This window comes from Taudactylus pleione, unplaced genomic scaffold (assembly GCF_031769625.1).
Source record: "Taudactylus pleione unplaced genomic scaffold, aTauple2 ptg000093l, whole genome shotgun sequence".
NCBI classification, from domain to species: Eukaryota; Metazoa; Chordata; class Amphibia; order Anura; family Myobatrachidae; genus Taudactylus; species Taudactylus pleione.
The window spans coordinates 23,943,196-23,962,500 of record NW_028284495.1 but is presented as its reverse complement, the minus strand read 5'-3'; the positions used below and the strand labels follow the sequence as shown (position 1 = coordinate 23,962,500).

At 42.6% G+C, this 19,305-nt stretch overlaps 1 protein-coding gene across 4 annotated transcripts in view; it reads right to left on the bottom strand.

Moving 5' to 3' along the window:
- Positions 1-19,305, bottom strand: part of SLC35D4 (solute carrier family 35 member D4) — a 159,338-nt gene that overhangs the window by 90,588 nt on the left and 49,445 nt on the right. For all 4 annotated transcript variants that reach the window (XM_088469789.1, XM_088469790.1, XM_088469793.1 and 1 more), the window contains 3 exons: positions 9,578-9,626; positions 4,229-4,274; positions 2,716-2,751 (listed from right to left, as the gene is read on the bottom strand). In XM_088469789.1, the coding sequence (XP_088325915.1) occupies positions 2,716-2,751; positions 4,229-4,274; positions 9,578-9,626 (131 nt within the window). The remainder of the gene's footprint in view (positions 1-2,715; positions 2,752-4,228; positions 4,275-9,577; positions 9,627-19,305) is intronic.

The window sequence follows — 19,305 nt, the reverse complement described above, 5'->3', positions numbered from 1 at the left end:
CACAATAGTTGGCCAAATCAAGAACACTCTCCAGGAGGTAGGTGTATATGTGTCAAAGTCAACAATCAAGAGAAGACTTCACAAGAGTGAATATAGAGGGTTCACCACAAGATGTAAACCATTGGTGAGCCACAAAAACAGGGAGACCAAATAAGAGTTTGCCAAACAACATCTAAAAAAGCCATTACAGTTCTGGAACAACATCCTATGGACAGATGAGACAAAGATCAACTGAAGAGAAGAGTATGGAGAAGGAAAGGAACTGCTCATGATTCAAAACATACCACTTCATCAGTGAAGCATGGTGGTGGTAGTGTGAACTGGTTCCCTTGTATTTATTGATGATGTGACTGCTGACAAAAGCAGCAGAATGAATTCTGAAGTGTTTCGGGCAATATTATATGCTCATATTCAGTCAAATGTTTCAGAACTCATTGGACGGCGCTTCACAGTGCAGATGGACAATGACCCGAAGCATACTGCAAAAAGCAACCAAAGAGTTTTTTAAGGCTAAAAAGTGGAATGTTATGCAATGTCAATCCTGTAAAGTCAATCCCTGACCTGAATCCGATTGAGCATGCATTTCACTTTATGAAGACAAACCTGAAGGGAAAATGCCCCAAGAACAAGCAGGAACTGAAGACATTTGCAGTAGAGGCCTGGCAGAGCATCACCAAGGATGAAACCCAGCGTCTGATGATGTCTATGCATTCCAGACTTCAGGCTGTAATTGCCTGCAAAGGATTTGCAACAAAGTATTAAAAAGTGAAAGTTAGATTTAGGATTGTTTAGTTTGTCCCATTACTTTTGGCCCCTTAAAAAGTGGGAGGCACATATAGAAACCGTTTGGATTTGGATGTAATTACCCTGAAATTAAATCTGAAAGTCTGCAGTTAAAGCACATTTTGTTTGTTTAATTTCAAAGCCATTGTGATGGTGAATAGAGGCCAAAATCTGAAAATTCTGTCAATGTCCCAATATTTATGCACCTGACTGTAAATAATAACAAAAGGGTTTTTTTTCCTGATCACTAAAGACCGCTCAAAACATGTCACAAAAGAACCCAAAGAAAAAACTAAACAATTTGTAAGATTAACTTCGGAACACAAATTAGTTTAAAATAATTCAAGATTTAACAGACACGGTCGGTTAGATTTACTAACACTTCTAAAACAGACAAGTGGTGGTGTCACCCATAGCAACTAATCAGGATCAATCGATCATTTTCTTTTTACATCCTAGAAAATGACAGACAGAAGCTGGTTGGTTGTTATGGGCAACACCACCACTTGTCTGTTTCAGAAGCTTTAGTAAATCCACTACAAATAAAAAATCAGTCATGGCCATAATTTTATAAAGTCCCAAGGTCTTTAAGGGATTAAAATGTCATGCAGCAAATATCCACAGACATTCTCAGTGAATGTGGAGGTACGTTGATTCAACAAGACTTCCCTAACCTAATTTACGGTGGGTGTAGTTCCCCTTTTAATAATCAGAATCTCTCATTTAAAATCTAAAACACAGAATTGATACAAAAATTCTTACTAGCAGACTCTAAACAGTTTCCTTACACTGATTATAATAATCCTACCACATTCCTGTGGTTCTAAGCAATCAAACAGTCTGTCATCTATTAGCAAGAAATCCCTGCACGTTCATTAAACTGCTGTGATATCACCTCATAACTTATATCTGTACAAGCACAAGAGCAGCCATACAGCCGGTATCAGGAAACTGAACTGTGTTTGTTTTGCTTCAAGAATGAAGGGAACCAGTATTAAAAGAAAACATATCTGTATAGTCATATCAAAATGTGTTAGAATGGTTTTGCCTTTGGGAAATCTGGGGCAATACTAAAAAAGCTACAAGTATTAAAATAATACTAACAATAAGGCACAAAGAAATAGGCTTTTGTTATGGTAAGGGTGCGTGTCAACTCTCCATAACATGTTTCTAAGAGGAAAACAAATGATTCTGTTTTGATTCAAATAAAAGCATAAAACCATAAAATGTATATTAGTATCTCAAGGGGCTTATTTATGAAACTGTGGCTTTGTAAGGAGAGGGGACCCTTTTATTATTGGGGTCCCAACATTCAGAAGAAATCCAGCCCTGGACTGACCTGTGTAGGGCTGGTTTGACATTATGGCATGGGAACCCCATGCTGTGTGTCTCTCTGCTATAGTGTAAGACCCCCTGCTGGTTCTGCCCAGTGCTAGTTACTGGGAAAATGGTGGGGGGTGGGACCCCACACTGTTTTTTTCTAACAGATTTTCCAGCACCAGACCGGGCTCAGAGGTCGGAGGCTGCTTATGCTTTTGGTTAAATGTTAACCCTTTCTTTACACTTTAACACAACAAAGCTCAGTATGATCCGTGCAGTGCTTTGGACAAAGCCGTCGCTCACAGGCAGGTCTATTTGTTTATTCTACTCTGATGCGATTTTGAACGTGTTTGACAACACGATCAAAATCACATTCACAGTAAATATTGCCCTGACTATTTGTAGTGCTCAGAATGTGCACTTGCATTTTCATTATCCTGCATGGCACTACAAGTCTTTACAAATGGAGTTCACACTTAGCAGCTCAACTGTTACATAATAGCAAACAGAAAGCATAATTACAATTTATGCCCGATCAATAACGCCTGGATTTTCACATTCCAATTACACCATGTCCTATTACTGCATGGATGAAATAGATACTACACATACCTGAAAAAATAGTTTATATATTGTTGATCAAGGTCACTGTAAAAGAAAAGTAAATGTCAAACAAAATGTTAATACCTCGGTGGCAGCCACAAATAGGTGGATCTCAAGTTACTACTATTATTGTTTAATTATATGGTGCCACACAATTATGCCGCCTTGTACAATGGGAAGTAGAGCATTGTAGAAAGATACAAAACTATCAAGCAAAATACAGACACAAGCAGCAGCAAATTAAAGGACATTCTAAAATAGCAAGGAATTAAGCATAATACTGTATATAAGGCTTTATGGGTAAGGTCCGGACCAACAAGTATCATACAGGACGTGCAAGAGGCATCATACAAAGACGTATGTGTAGAACTTGAAAGAGAGCAAGAATATGGGCAAAGGTAGCATAGGATGGCAAAGGTGTAATTATATCGGAGACTGTTAGGCTTTGAATAACAGGTTTTTGCTTGTTTTTTAAGAACATTTTAAATCTATGGAGGCTGATTTTGTATAGTGGCATGGGAGAAATCTTAGAGGTGTAGTGGGATGTAGTTATCAGTGGGAATTTTAGGCAATGGTGATTGGCAAAGAGAAGGAGATTAAACCACTGATGAAGGAAGAGCTGTGTGAGGAAAAGGGCAAGGACTGGATGTGCACTTTATAAGTGAGGAGTTTGAATGTGAGTTGATGTAAGTAAGCGGTAAGAGAAGATATGGCATTGATGATGATTTGAATAGTGGATAAATGGTTAGAGGGAGACCAGCATGAAGGAGGTTGCAGTAGTCAAGGCGGGAGAGAAAGAGGTGGATTAAAGCTTTGTCAGCTGCAAGGGCAGAAAGGATCTTACCCTGACAGTCCTTTGCGTATGGTAAAGTCAGGCTTGTGAAAGATGATGGATGTCGAGAGTGAAGGTGATGTAAAGAGCAACATACAGACCACAGACATGAGGAACAAATTCAACGGTTGTGTTGTCCACTGCAAGAGAGATGTGGTAAGGGATTGGGAGGGGAGGTTGGGAATCAGAGATTAAAGAAGGGAACTTGATGAGCTCATTTTTAGACAAGTTGAGTTTGAGACTGCATTGTGACATGCATGATGGTTCAGTGTAATATTGAAATGTTTGGAGAAATAGTTAATTCTCTACAGTCCCAATCCACATGGGAAGTCTGATCCATGCTTTCAAGCCAGCCTACTTAGTAACCTTGTGTAAGGGGATTATTCTAGTTTTTATTCCCATTGATTTTGCATTTGCTTTTGTATGTTTAGGTCTGTTTTGTAACCTTTATTTATTAACCAATCTTTTATTCTATTAGCATGCAGAGGGTGAAGATGTAGGAAGCTAACACAGAGAGAACAGAGTGAAAAAGGCCAGTGGAGTGACGATGGAGCGGGTGATCAATAGTGTCAGGCAGAGGAGGAGGCCAGTAGCACGGAAACATGACTATAAGTATGTTAGACCAATTCTGATTGTGTGCCCAAATATTCGTTGTCATGTAATACATTTACAAATATGCAGATCAGATACCTTAGCAAACTTGATTTTTGAGACTTCTGAAATACTTTGTAACATCCTGGTAAAAGGGGGAGACAACAGAACAATAATAGAAAAAAAAAAAACATTATTACTGGAATGGGAATGTGACTAATATTTTCTAAAGAAAATTCTCAGGAGTAGATAGCATTAATCCAATAGTGATCCTAAAATGTGTTACATGAAAACAATTTGATGAGAAGCTGCAGGTGAAGTTACATACTTCCGTGGCTATACACTATATACAGTTGTCAAAGCAATTAACATGATATCATGATTGAAATAGGTTCTACTGTACTGTATGGAAAATACTAGTTTATATAATATTTTTTAAAGTTTGATTCCTATTTTTAACAAATCTATTTAAATAAACATAACCTTAGGACTTTCTCATCTCCAAGCTATTTTAGGGGTAAAGAAATAACACAACCACAAAAAAGAGGGACAGCCACTTTATTTCTGAGTACGACTAGAGGATGTTTCAAGTGAGAGCATAATGGATGCATGACATGTAGGTATGTTTAAAACAAACAAAAAACTTGTGTTCTTTAATAAAGGTCAAGAATTTCCTATCAAAAATTACAGTGGTGCTTGAAAGTTTGTGAACCCTTCAGAATTTCTATATTTCTGCTGAAATTTGGCCTAAAACTACTTCAGATTTTCACACAAGTCCTAAAAGTAGATAAAGAGAACCAGATCAAACAAATTAGACCAAAAAAATAGACATGATCCTTTTTTTTTTGTTTGTTTGAGGAAAATGATCCAATATCACATATATGTGAGTGGCAAAAGTATGTGAAGCATTAGGCTTAGCAGATATTTTGAAGGTGAAATTAGAGTCAATCTATGGGATGACAATCAGGTGTGAGTGGACAACCTGTCTTTTTAAAAGAACAGGGATCTATCAAAGTCAGATGTTCACAACAGATGTTTCTGGAAGTGTATCATGCCACGAACAAAGGAGATTTCTGAGGACCTCAGAAGAAGAGTGGTTGATGATCATCAGGCTGGAAAAGGTTACAAAACCATCTCTAAACAGTTTGGACCCCACCAGTCAACAGTCAGACAGATTGTGTACAAATGGAAGAAATTCCAGACCATTATTACCCTCCCCAGGAGGACTTGTGTGTAAATCTGAGGTAGTTTTAGGCCAAATTTCAGCAGAAACATAGAAAACTTTGAAGGGTTCACAAACTTTCAAGCATCACTGTATATCAGTTGCGGATACATTTCATATATGTGATTTATCGATTGAATTGTAAATAGGTTACCAATATGTTTGTCGAACAATCATACATTAAAGAACAGACATATGGAACAGCAAATGGAACATTACCAATCAAAAGTACAATCACAGTATTTATTCTACACCATTTCTCAATTTGCCATGAGAGTACACAGAAGGGATAAGAACCCCAAAAGATGGAGACAGGCAGAGTTTTGGAAACCTAAGAGTCATATGGGATATGTTTTGAATACTTTGAATCCAGAGGGAGATTAAACAAATCTATAGAAACTGATTTTTAATTATACCTACATGAAAACTTTTAGATTATGTTTAGATTTTTATCAGCGTCAATAAAGTTGTGAGCATTTAAAAACAAGTGACTTAACATCTTTAGTGAAGTGTAATATGATGATAGGTTGGTAGACTATATAGTCTGGATTGGGATACTTCTAGATTGTATTAACATAGAATCTAGAAGCTGTTTATCCATATCCCCCAATTGTCCCACTTTTGGGGCACATTAACAATGGGCCTGATTCAGACCCGGTCGCAAGCGCTGAGCGCTTGCAACCGGGTCGATGGTGGCCCACAGCGCATGCGCACGATGGAGCCGGCTCCATCGTGCGCATGCACGAGACCCGGCTGGCGATGTTGAGTGACAGCTCGCCCCCTTTGGTGGGCGGGCCGGGGGGGTGGCTGCCCAAATGGAGGCGTTCCCATGAGAACACCTGCCATTTGGGGGCGGCTCCACTGTCAGTGGAGAGCTTCCGGCTCTGTTAGAGCCGAAAGCTCTCTGGGGCTTGCGATGGGCGAGACCCTACCGCAAGGGTCTCGTCGCAAGCACGATGGTCGCGATGGTCTTGACCATCTCGGCCATCATCCTGACCGCTCGCAATAGCTGTGGGTGGTCACCCACAGCTATGCGAGCGGCCAAGAGGCCGCTCCCCAAAAAAAAAAGCCCGGCCCTGATTCAGAGCGAGCGCTCTGTCAGAGCGAGTGGCTCTGAATCAGGCCCAATGTTCCATCTGCTAGTCGCAGTGTCCTGCAGGGGGAAGGTTAGGAGGGCATTCTGTCACTGCTATGCAGAGCAGCACAGGGGAGAGTATGGAATATATCTAAAGCTGCTTGGGAAGAAGTCTCTTGGAGGCCACACACCTGGATAGCCTCATCTTCAAGTTCTACTCTTGTATGTGAAGCAAACAGACAGACAAGCGCTTCAAGATGAAAAAAACATATGATAAACACTACCAAATTCTTCTATCCATATAAGATTTGTAGTCTTTATCAATGAATGACATAAATATCACTATTGTGTTATAGAATCTGTCTAAGGACAAGTTGGCGTAGAGGTTTGATCTCTGGAAAACCTGGGTTCGGTTCCCGGCTCTGACTACTTCTTAAACACATGTATCATTTTATCTTTGTGTCTTTAATAGTTGGTTTGTAGAGAGATGTTATGAATATATCTGATATTAATATTATTATTTCGCAAATATACATATTGTGTTATATGTTGGAAATCAGAAGTGCCAAAGATCATGTTTCAACTGCAAAAGGATTTTAACCATTGGACACCTGACCTTAAATATACTACCAACATGAAGGTGATCTCACATTAATTCTTTCTGCAGAAAGTGTCAAGTACACAGAAATGCGTTAGATATTACTGGAATACCTTGCTATACCTTCGTGGCCCATACATGTAATTCTTCCAGATTTTATTTGAGAAGCAGCATTATGTATCATCTGGGTATTGACTGTGGTTTGTGAACAGCAATCAAGTCTGGAGTTATTAACAACCGGAGGGCCGCTCCCACACCTGCCTTTGCCGCTTTACTCCTACAATACTGAACAAACCTAACCCCCAGTTATCAGACATTAACCATTAACTATTTCTACGGAACAAGCAGCTACATTTCTCCTCAATCTTTGGAGATATATATATATATATATATATATATTGGACACAGAAAGATAGACAACATTAATTACTTGGCTCTCTTAATATGTAGATTAACTTTACTATGATTTTATATCTGTCAACATTGGATTAATTAATGAGCACTATAAATCTGTAATACTGCATTCTTATTGTGCTTGGTGGATAGAGATAATTATTGTGCCACTTGATAGCTACACATGTGATTAATTTAGAAGTTGTGTTTACCTAATGTTTTGTTCTACTTATAATTAAACATTTTATCTATTGAATAAATCAAGGTTATACATGTGGTACTTCTGAGTATGTTTGATAGAGGTTACAGCATAGGTTTGAGCCCTCTATGTCTGCATTTGTCATTTTTTTTCTTTTACTGCATAGTAGTAGATGGCCCATGAGCCAAAGACAGTCCATTGACCATCCATTGCACATCATTATTTTGTGAACGCTCATCCGTTGGAAAAAAAACTCAATTATTTTTTTTTTTTAAACTTACATTATCAGAAAGGTCTCTCAGCCAACTGTATTATGTGATAAAGCTAATTCTCCACTCCTTTTTCATTGTTACATTGTAAAGCTTGTTAAAATACAACACACTGGGAACAGTGCATGTTGGGAGTTGTGCTCACGATGCCTACTCTATTTTCTTTGTACTGTATCAATGTGGTCAGCAAGGTGAAAGTATACCATGCGCACAGCACTGTTCAGCACAGACAAAAACATTAATGTGGACGTTTGTGGACCCCCTTAGAGCCCCGTACCACTTTGGCTACAGAGATTGTGGGCATGTGAGAACACATGTATAGATCTTGTTATAACTACACTGTGTCGCCATTAAGAACTCTCTAAGGTGTCTATGTACTAAGCCTTGGAGAGAGATAAAGTGGACGGAAATAAAGTACAAACCAAACCGCTCCTGTCACTTTACAGGCGTACAGGTGTTTGAAAAATCAAAAGATCTGATTGGTTGGTACATTATGTCTGTCTACTTTCTCTCTCTCCCCAAGGCTTCTACATTGGTCCCCAAGTGTTGGGAACTTGCAAATTACTATATGGGAACACAATAACTACATTCTAACAGTAATGCATCTGGTGCCATCCAGAATAATTTTACATTTTAGAACAAAGATGTTTACATTCCCACTATAAAAATTTAAAGTGTGCATTCCCTAAATTGTTATTGATATGTTAGTCTGCAATAGGGTAGTTTATGAGGTAGCAGCACCAGTTCTGGGCATCAAGTCTGGGGATAGGTGTACACATTCCAAACCAACAATATAACATGCCAAACCGGTTATCACAACACATCCTAAAATATAATTCCACATCTCAAATAGACACACACAGCTAACCTACAACAGACTATAAATAACTAAGGGCCTGATTCAGAGCCGGACGCTCTGACCAGAGCGCTTGCTCTGAATCAGGGCCCTCCTCCATGAAAATGGAGTGGCCTCCTGGCCGCTCGCATAGCTGTGGGTGACCACCCACAGCATATGCGAGCGGCCAAAAAGATGGTCACGATGGTCTTGACCATCGCGACCATCGGGCTTGCGACGGAGACCCTGCGGTAGGGTCTCCCTGCCACAAGCCCTGGAGTGATTTTGGCTCTATCAGAGACAAAATCACTCCCACTGACATCACTAGTGATGGCAGTGGGGCCGGCTTCAGACGGTAGGCGTTTCCATGGGAACGCCTCCGTCTGGCAGGCACGCCCCCGGCACGCCCACCAAAGGGGGCGTGCTGTCAATCAACATCGACAGCACGCCCCTTTTGTGCGAGACCCGGAGCGACAACTTGGCTGTCGCAGTCCGGGTCTCGCGCATGCGCACGAAGGAGCTCCCTCCGTCGTGTGCATGCGCAGTGGGGAAAATCGACCCACTTGCGAGCGTACTGCCGCTCGCGAATGGGTCTGAATGACCCCCTAAGTACATTAAACACCACATTTATTATCATAAGCTGTAATTATTACACCAAAATAACAGCCAGCAAAAAAATTAAATCATATAGACCATGAAAAATCTCCACTTTCAATATTAGCTAATAAATTAGCAATCAATGTGTAATGATAGTAAGGCTGAACTTGTGGATACAATCCAAGCATTTACCAGAATAATGAAGACAGAATTGGTTATAACAAAATTATCCAAGATACATTGCAATCATATGCACTTACCTGAGCAAGCCAGGTGAATGACAGCCCAAAAATAACCGTCTACATCAAACTACAATACAAAAAAGTTAATACAATAATAATTTATAATACACACTAATCTCAAAGTTATAATGTTTAATGCATTGTTTCTCAAATGTCCATTTAGCATCAAATTCAACATTGTTGACAGCATTCACAAATGTTAATGCTAGTGAAATATACATTACAGTACTATGGTGGCAGTTACAGGTTCATAGGTGGCTATCGACAGGTCTCAAACTAATTAGACCAGCTTGTATAACCAAATTAAGGCCCTCATTCAGAGGTGGTCGCAAGAAGCGATCGCTCTCTCTGAATGAGGGCGGCCGCTTCCTTTTTTTTAGTGCGGCCTCCTCTGTCGCTAGCTAGGCTGTGGGTTACCATCCACAGCTTAGCGACCGACCAGGTTGATGGTCGCGATGGTGAACACCATCGTGACCATCGGGGTTTGCGACGAGACCCTAAGGTTGGGTCTCGGCAACCGCAAGCCCCAGGGAGCTTCCTGCTCTGATCGAGTAGGAAGCTCTCCACTGACATCACTGATGATGTCAGGGCGGCCACCCACAAAACGGCAGGAGTTCCTTAAGGAATGCCTCCGTTGTTTCTCTCTCGCTCCGGGGATTGTGCACGCACAGTGCGGCCGCTGCGCGTGCACAGGGCTAACCATCGACCCGGTTGCGAGCGCATCGGCGCTTGCGACCAGGTCTGAATGAGACCCTAAATCCTTAAACTTATGATCTCAAACAATATGTAGTCATCATACAATATGTTGGTTAATTTAATTACTCTCTACATAGTACAAAATTACTTACCTTTAAAATGTACAACTTATCAGAACTATTTGGTTGGATTTTTACAATTTGGTGAAAACAATATTACATGAAAAAGGGCCACTAAAGTCACAAGGCAATTGCTCAAAGCTGAAAAAGCATACTACAAAGTAGTTCCAAAATATCTACTTAAAACTTTTAAAGACTTAATATGTTTTAAGTAATATGTTAGATATTTATGTACTGTGTATACAATGTTTTCCTTATGAGCATGCATCCAAGACACAGTGCACATGTGGCCCCATGGTCACCACCAGCGGACATAGGGCCTGATTCAGAGCCGGACACTCTGACAGAGCGCTCGCTCTGAATCAGGGCCGGCCTCCTGGCCGCTCGCATAGCTGTGGGTGACCACCCACAGCTATAGTGAGCGGCCATGATGATGGTCGCGATGGTCAAGACCATCGCGACCATCGGGCTTGCGACGAGACCCTTGCGGTAGGGTCTCGTTGCCGCAAGCCCCAGAGAGCTTTCGGCTCCAACAGAGCCGAAAGCTGTCCCACTGACATCACTTGTGATGTCAGTGGGGCCGGCCTCATGGGAACGCCTCCGTCTGGGCAGCCACGCCCCCAGCCCGCCCACCAAAGGGGGCGTGCTGTCACTCAACATCGACAGCACGCCCCCTTTGGTACGAGACCCGGAGCGACGGATTGCCCGTCGCTATCTGGGTCTCGCGCGTGTGCACGACGGAGCCGACTGTGCCCACTGTGTGAGTTCCATGCCGTTCTGACAGGCGCTCCTGGGTGGGCGTGGCGGTGGCTTGAGACAGTTGGAAAACAACTGCTCTGACCCTCGCAGCCAAATTCCAACGGACATTCCAAGCAACCATAGTGTTGCTCAGAAGTCTGATGGTGCGGCCGATGTCCACTCGATGTGTGCCTTTGTGCGAACAAAGGGGGATGAGAACTGCAGCCGGGTAGCGTCTACTCTCAATGGATAACCAATCAGCTGCAGCAGCTGTGACACAAGTCACGGCTGCTACTGCTTAGTGTCTGAATATGGCCCAGTATCCACATCCCAGACATTTAGGGGCACTACTATGGAGTATTATTTTCTAACGTCCCTTGTATATAGGAGCAGTGAGCCGATGTAGAGATTATCGGAAATCAGGTGTATATGCAGAGTTATGCACATACTGAGGTGCTCCCACATCATATCCGTACACTTGGTTGCTGCTCATTATCACCAGCAATATACTGCATGCAAAAGATACACCTGGAAACAGATGTATTTACACTTGTACTCAGCGCAGCATAGCCTGCAGCTGTGAGGACACATTGATCGTTTCCTGTGTGAGAATGCATCATTACACCTCATCAGTCACATATAGAGATGTCATGGGAATGAGCACTACTCTGCATCTACCGTACTTACCTGCCGAGCTCCGGAGCGAAAACACACAAGATACACAAACAATTCAACTCCGTATTGGGCCCAATGAGGATTTTAAGTTTGTTGACCAATGATGACATTTATCTATAGAGCGGTAGTTGGAAAATAGCCAATGTCCATTGGTACTAGAATGTACAAATACAAACTATATTAATCCAATGAGCTGAAAACTGCAATATTTCACCATTATTCCTTATGTAGAGATTTGTCTGTAACTGGAAGTTTGCATTTATCTGCTGACTAAAATCTATTCAGCCCATTGCAAAGTGGTTTTTTGGTCGGACCCAGGAATGAAGAGTTCTATGTGGTCAGCACAATGCTGAAAATGCATGGTTTAAAAATAACAGTAGCACACCCACACCTGTCCTCTCATAATGAAACAGAAAAGGAAGTCCCTGTCTGAGCAGCTTCCTCCTTTCTGTACCAGTATAGCTTATAACAATACAGCTACATGAGCAAAGGACTCTTCTCTACAGTACATAGAGCCAATGGTATTTTACTAAATGGTCAACCACGCAATAGCAGCACAAATTATTTTTCCTTTGCCTCTGGTTCAACACTCCTAGTGGTATATATACTGTACTAAAGTGAGAGTTTTTAGAAGTGATGTTGTCCATAGCAACCAATCAGATTCTACTTAACATTTAACTAGCACCTTATAGAAGATAATAGCTAGAATCTGATTGGTTGCTATGGGCAACATCTCTACTTCTAAAAACCTGCACTTTAGTAAATATATCCCTAGAGACAATTCCGCTTCTCTCCGTTAGATATGAAATAGGCATGCTGACAACAAAGCTGAATTGTAGTAAATAATAATAAACATGTTAGTCTCTAATTTAGTAATTCCTATTTTCCTACGAAAAATTCCCAGCAGCACAACATGCAGCCAGGATAATTGACACTTCATACAGCTTGCCATGCAAACACTCTGCTTTCACTGCTAATAGATATTTCAGTCACAAGGCTGTGGGGGTGTTTGTATAGTTTTCCGTTGTAAAAACAACTGCCTGTTTTGTGCATGTTAATCTCGGTTGCAAACTTATTGGGCTGTTACAACAACAAAATTAGAATTTGTTTTCTGTAGATGAAACTTGTTGCACATATGCAAGGAGAGACATGCACACAGAGGGACTGATCGTTATTTGCAAAATGGGTAGAAATGACTGTAAAAGAAATAGTGCAAGCAAATATGATACATTTCTACCCATATACAGAGAAGTACACATGACAAGACGTGTCCAGCTCTCCATGAGCAGTATATGTACCTGGTCTAGGCCAAATCATCAGCATCATAGTATTTTGCATCTGCCCAAAAACACATACGTTTGATATATATATATATATATATATATATATATATATATATATTTATTTTCTGCACGCCTGCATGGGCAACAGTGGCATGAACATTGCCCGCTTTACTCTAGTCATACGGAGGTGAAAGTGTTGGCTTATAAGGGTCCATTCTCTTTGTGAGGATGTGCATTGTAAATTTGTGAAACTTACCCTATACAAACTGGTGTCCGTTCAAAACAGCATCAGGGTGTAGAGTATATAGCAGGGCACCTGTCGGAAATGTAGACACTATACAACAATGACAACTCACAAACAGTAACGGCTCATAATGCCAGTAGTGCTCAGAACGTATCACCACATGTACAGATGTGTCCACATACATCTAGCCTCCTTGCGCATTAAACAGCCCTTCTAGTCACACTGAGCGTCTTTTTGTGCGACTTTTTCCCTTAAAATGCGTCTTATTTGCAAAGCGATACCGCTGACATTGTAACGTAGCATTTCACATGCAGATACAGTCGCAGTTGCACATAGAATACATTTATGCCATTTATAATTCTAATCAGCAAATGCGTTTTGTTCATCCTATTCGCATCACTTTGAATAAGAATAAATATTTTAAGGAAAAAGGTTGCACGAAAAGCAGTTCGGCGCTACAGAGTCGCACGGCGCTCACACGTTATGTGTAACGCGACTTGTAGCGCATGGAGAATAGATGTATGTGGACACATCTGTATAATCATTTCTGTGGTAACCGCTGAGCCATGTATATGATTTTCTATGCTTTCATCATGTGCATAGAAATGAGGGCAGAACATTTGTTTGGTAGGCCTGACAGAAGGAGCGCATGCCTCTAGTTTTAAAACTACTACAGAGAAAAAGTCAACTTCCAGAAGACTCCATCCAGAGGTGGAGTCTAACGCTAGAAAAGTTTATTAGACCCTTTTTACTAAAATATTGAGCTTTGCTCATGTTTCACAATCTTATTCCTGATTGGCCTGGCCGTACACCTGACCCATTTGTGTTTTCCAGTTTGTATAATAATTCAGATCCAGAACTAGCCCTGAGGTGTGCACCCCTCCCCTCATAAGTGGCACCTCCACTCCACTGCATACCTTTGTAGGTGGGATACTGGGGAGGCATCTGGACTTCTGGGACAGCAAAAGTGGTGCTTAATTGTTATAGGACAGCCAAGCAGCACACTCCTAGGCACATAAAAGCAGAAGCTTCCCATATAAGCTTCTACTTCCTGTCAGAACCCTTGTGTGGTCACTGCCGGAGTATTAAAAACACTGGGTGACTAGCACTTGAAAATAATATTTCTACAGTGATCAGAACTTGAGAGTTCTGGTTTCTGCAGATATTATACCTTATTACTGCAGTACCTCATTCCAACCAGAGGTGCCGCCTGGACTTTTGCTACTCTAGCAGCTTTATAGTTAATTAGTCCTACTTCTTTCTCCTGCAATTAACAAACTGCACTTGCTTTCTAGTCGTCTGGCTCGCCATGCTATCACTGCCAGATCACTGTTGCTTTTCATTCTGCGTATTCATCTACACATATGTAGATCCTGCAATCCTGGTTACTGGACACTCCTTATCCCCGATATTAGATCCTGTGTTCGTGAGCCCTTGCTTCCAATGTACAGGAAGATCCTGATCCAGTGGCGGGCTGGGCCGGGGGGCATGTGCCACCCGGGCCGCAGCGCCATATACCGTCCCAGGCCGCGGGCAGACTGTTTCTGTGACACAGCTGCACCTCGCGTGTAGTGCTGACCGGACGAAGTTCAGTCAGCACTACACAGTGACAAACACACAGCCGCCGGCACCGGCAGCTGTGTGTTTGTTTTAATTAGCAGCCAATGAGAGTCTGTCAGACTCTCATTGACTGCTGTGCCCACTGCCGGAGCCGGGCCATCTTCCGGCTCCGGCAGTGGGTAATGGGAGAGACGTCATGACGTCTCTCCCATAACGCAGAGCTGCCCGGGAGGACGGGTGGAGGAGCAGATGGCGGTGGCAGCGGGAGGCGGGAGCAGGAGCGGGGATTCAGGTAAGTTTTTTTATTTTATTTATTATTAATTACGTGTGTGTCTACTGGGGTGGGGGACAACTACTAGGGGCACTACAAAGGGGGGACCTCCACTGGGGGCACTACAAGAGTGGTACTACTACTAGGGGCACTTCAAGGGGGGGGGAATACTACTAGTGGCACTACAAGGGGGGACTACTACTAGGGGCACTACAAGGGGGGGACTACTACTAGGGGCACTACAAGGGGGGGACTACTACTAGGGGCACTACAAGGGGGGACTACTACTAGGGGCACTGCAAAGGGGGGGGACTACTACTGGGGCACTACAAGGGCAGGGGACTACTACTAGGGGCACTACATAGGGGGGCTACCACTGGGGGTACTGCATCAGGGACCACTACTGGGGGCTCTATATAAAGGGCAATACTGGATGTACTGCATGGGGGGGGGGGGGGACTACAACTGGGGCCACTAGTTAAATGGCAGTGCATAAGGGGAACCACTATTGGGGGCACTGCATAGGGCGGACTATTTCTGGGGGTACTATATAAGGAGTTTACTACTAGGGGCACTACATAGGGGGGCTCACTACTGGGGGCACTACTGGAGGCCTGATTCATAGTTGTACGCAATACCGAATGTTTACAGAGTGGAGTGACTATCTGTAAATCAGGGCCACTGTCTTATACTTGCCCCCAGGCTAAAAGTTGCCAGCCAGCCCCTGTCCTGATCTGTTTTTAGATTTCCTGGCATACACTGCAATCTTCAGAAGCATAGTGTATACCATTTCTCTTGTGTTCCTGGACAGTCCGTATCAGCAGATGTGTCATTATGTAGTTTACAGTAACAACCCTCACTAGTAGCCTGAACTGGTTTTAGTCTTCCCCCGAATCAACTGCCATTTACAGTAATTCCCTTCCCTGCCTCTAGCCCTTACCAGGACTGTTGGCCAGTGGTGGCCTAACCCTGGTTTCTCTCTTTTAGTATCATCATATGGTAACTCTTGCTCTAGTACCCTGCTAATCAACTGCTTATATATATGAGGACTCTTCACTGACGGTCAGTACTACTTCATGTAAGATTTCTGGGATATTGGGAGGCATAAGTAAGTAGGACATGGGCTTGGAGGGTTCCTTGGCACCACATCATTATTTACCCTCCTGTGTCTGCACGGTTGTTATAAGTCACCCCAGCTTCCTAAGAACTCCATGCACTTGTGAGGCTCCATAGTTCCGGCTTCCGACTGCTAACGCTGCTGCTCTGTCCAGCTGCGGCTTGCTTCACTGGGGGACCCCATGCTACTTTGGAGCTCTGTCCTCAGAATAGGTTCCCCTATACAGGTGCTTGTGAACTCTGGATGGAGCAGGGAAGACTTTCAGCGTAGTCAACAGGCCGGGTCAAGACCAGACGGACAAGACGGTACCAGTATGCAGGTCACGGAGGATAGCCAAGGTCAGAACCAAATTGACAAACGCAGTACCACGGATCAGATGAAAATGGGTCAGGAAGGAAGCCAAGGTCAGGAACGGATAGAAAGTACACAGGAACGCTGGAGTAAGGTAATGGAGCCTATACTCTGGCATTGGAGTGCTCCCAGAGACTTCCTTATATAGGTAAGGGTTGAATTTAGGCGCCTCCTGTTACTTCACCAGTTGGCATGTATGGCCCTTTAAATCAATGACAGGCCAGCGCGCGCCCGTAGGGCCTGTCCGCCTGCACCATGCTGGAGGAGGTGGCAAGCAGCATCTAGCAGTGGGCGCCGGGGACCCCTTGTCCGCTGCCCCGTCGGAGACCAGCGCTGCCGGACCCGGTAAGTGTGTACCGGTGTCCGGCGCGCTGTGACAGAGATGGAAAGTAAAATCTTTATTTTAAGTTTAAAATGTCAGGACACTGTGCTGAACCCCTTGGACAACCCCCCCCCCCCCCTAATGACTAATTAGGCAATTGGAAGTTTCCAGTTAGCTTAATTAGTCCAATAATTGCATGTCATTTTTTGGGGTACATTTTTTTCCCCCTCAAATTACCCCAAAATCGCCTTTTTTCCCTACTTTCTTTGCATTTTTTGTTGTATTCATTTGAGATTAAATGAAAAAAGTTTTTTTTTTTTTACTCATTTTCTTTTTCCCCCCATCATTTTCTTGTATTTAAAAAAAAAAAAAAAAACAACAACACAAATCAGCCATTTGAGACCATTTAAAAGCCTATAGTATCTTCCTAATGCCCACAAACAGCCTTCTATATGGTCCTGCTAAGAAAATTATCCATTTTGGGGGGTCCAGGATGGTCTCCCCACTTTTTCATGCACTGCTCTCAAATTTAATTTGCCAGTCAATTCGCACCCTTTCGCTGTGAGTAGTGCGAATAGGCATTTTTAAAACAAACAAACTCGCACCTAACTGGATTGACCCCTAAATTTGATCGTATTTGGACCAGATGGATAGAGTCAAAATTTGCTCCTTAGATATGATAAATATTGTACAAAACAAATTTTGGTTTACATTTGTTCTTTGTCAAATATATACAGAGTGTGGCATTTGTTATTGTTGTTTGTTTATCTGTATTCTATTTATTTTATATATTATATGTTGTTTTATTGATATTTTATATATCTATTAGCAGTGTTTTTTTTTCTTTCTTTTTTCCATTTTTTTTTCTCTATTTGGAAGATATGTAAAAACTGTTTTGTGTATTTATTTCCTTTGGAAGGACAACTAATGTTGGGGTTCTTATACTTGCTGTTAACGATTCTGCTATAAGTGATAAAATGTCACATATCTTGACCTTGTGTGGTTGAGTTTTTCCTATTGTTTTCTTATATGTCTAATGCAGTGGTCGAAGTGGGGCGGTATACGGCGGTATGACATACCGCCACTTCCCGACCCCACTTGATTTTAGCCTCAGAAAACAATGCACCAGCGCTGGGATGCAGTATGGCATCCCAGTGCTGGAACAGCGGCGGAAATGTGTAGAGATGTGTCCCGCAGGGGACACATCTCGATCGGCGGCAGCGGACACGCTGGCATGTAGCCGGGACAAAGCATCCGGTCCCGGCTACAGTCAGCACACACTGGCCGTCAGCCAATCGCAAGGCTCGCGGCCGCAAGCCAATCACAGGGCTCGCGGCAGCCAGCCAATCACAGGGCTTGCGGCCGCCAGTCAATGAGAAGCTGCCAAGTGGCAGCTTCTCATTGGCTCGCACAACTGCACCAGCAACGTGGGACCCGGTGCTCCTGAGTCCTTGCAGCTCCGTTTCAGCAGCGCACTGAGCGCAGGACAGAGGTAAGTAGAGAGAGGGAATAGAGAGAGGGGCAGACAGAGGTAGGCAGGCAGTTAGCATTGTAGGGGGTGACAGAGAGGGAATTAGTGAGAAGGGCAGGGTGTGAGACGTACAATGGGATGATATGGAAGCAGGGGCCCAAGGGGAGGGGGGGGGGAAGAGATTCATTCGCCATACCCCCACCTCTAAATTCCCACTTCGAGCACTGGTCTAATGTATACTGTATATTGTGTTTGAATAATGTTTTTTTTTGTTTGCACTGCTGTTTAATAGGATATAAAAAGTGAACAAAAATTACTCTATTTAAAAAAGATTCCCTGGATATTAAAGTATCCTGCACTTTCAGCTATGGCTGACTCCAATTGTGACAACACCTTAGCAAGGTAATATTGGCTGATGATTACATTATAGAGCTGGAATTAAGTGGGATTGTTAATAGGCTTTAAATGATCATTAGCCATAGACTTTATTAAGAGGCATGCTCCTCTATTCAGTAATAAAGTCCTTGCCGACTGTGCCTACAATGACCCTTTTACATTATTCAAGAGGATAAATTAATCAAGAACACTGTCATTTTAATTATCTCTCAAACTGTATCCAGAGGGCAAAGATATGAAGGGCAAAGTAGATACCGATTATATAGTGATAAGGATTTTAGTGCTCATACCCATCTTCCTATTGACATGGGACTGGAATATATGGCACAGATATTCCTTCAGTATTTGAGGTATTTAATTGTAGAGATAAATATATGGATAAGTAGAGCCTCTATGATAATAAGTATACAGCTAGAGGCCCACAAACCTCTCCATTTAGAGTACTTTTATCATGTTTGGGCATTTCCTGTACTTCTGTGTGCGACTCAGTCACATACCTGGGT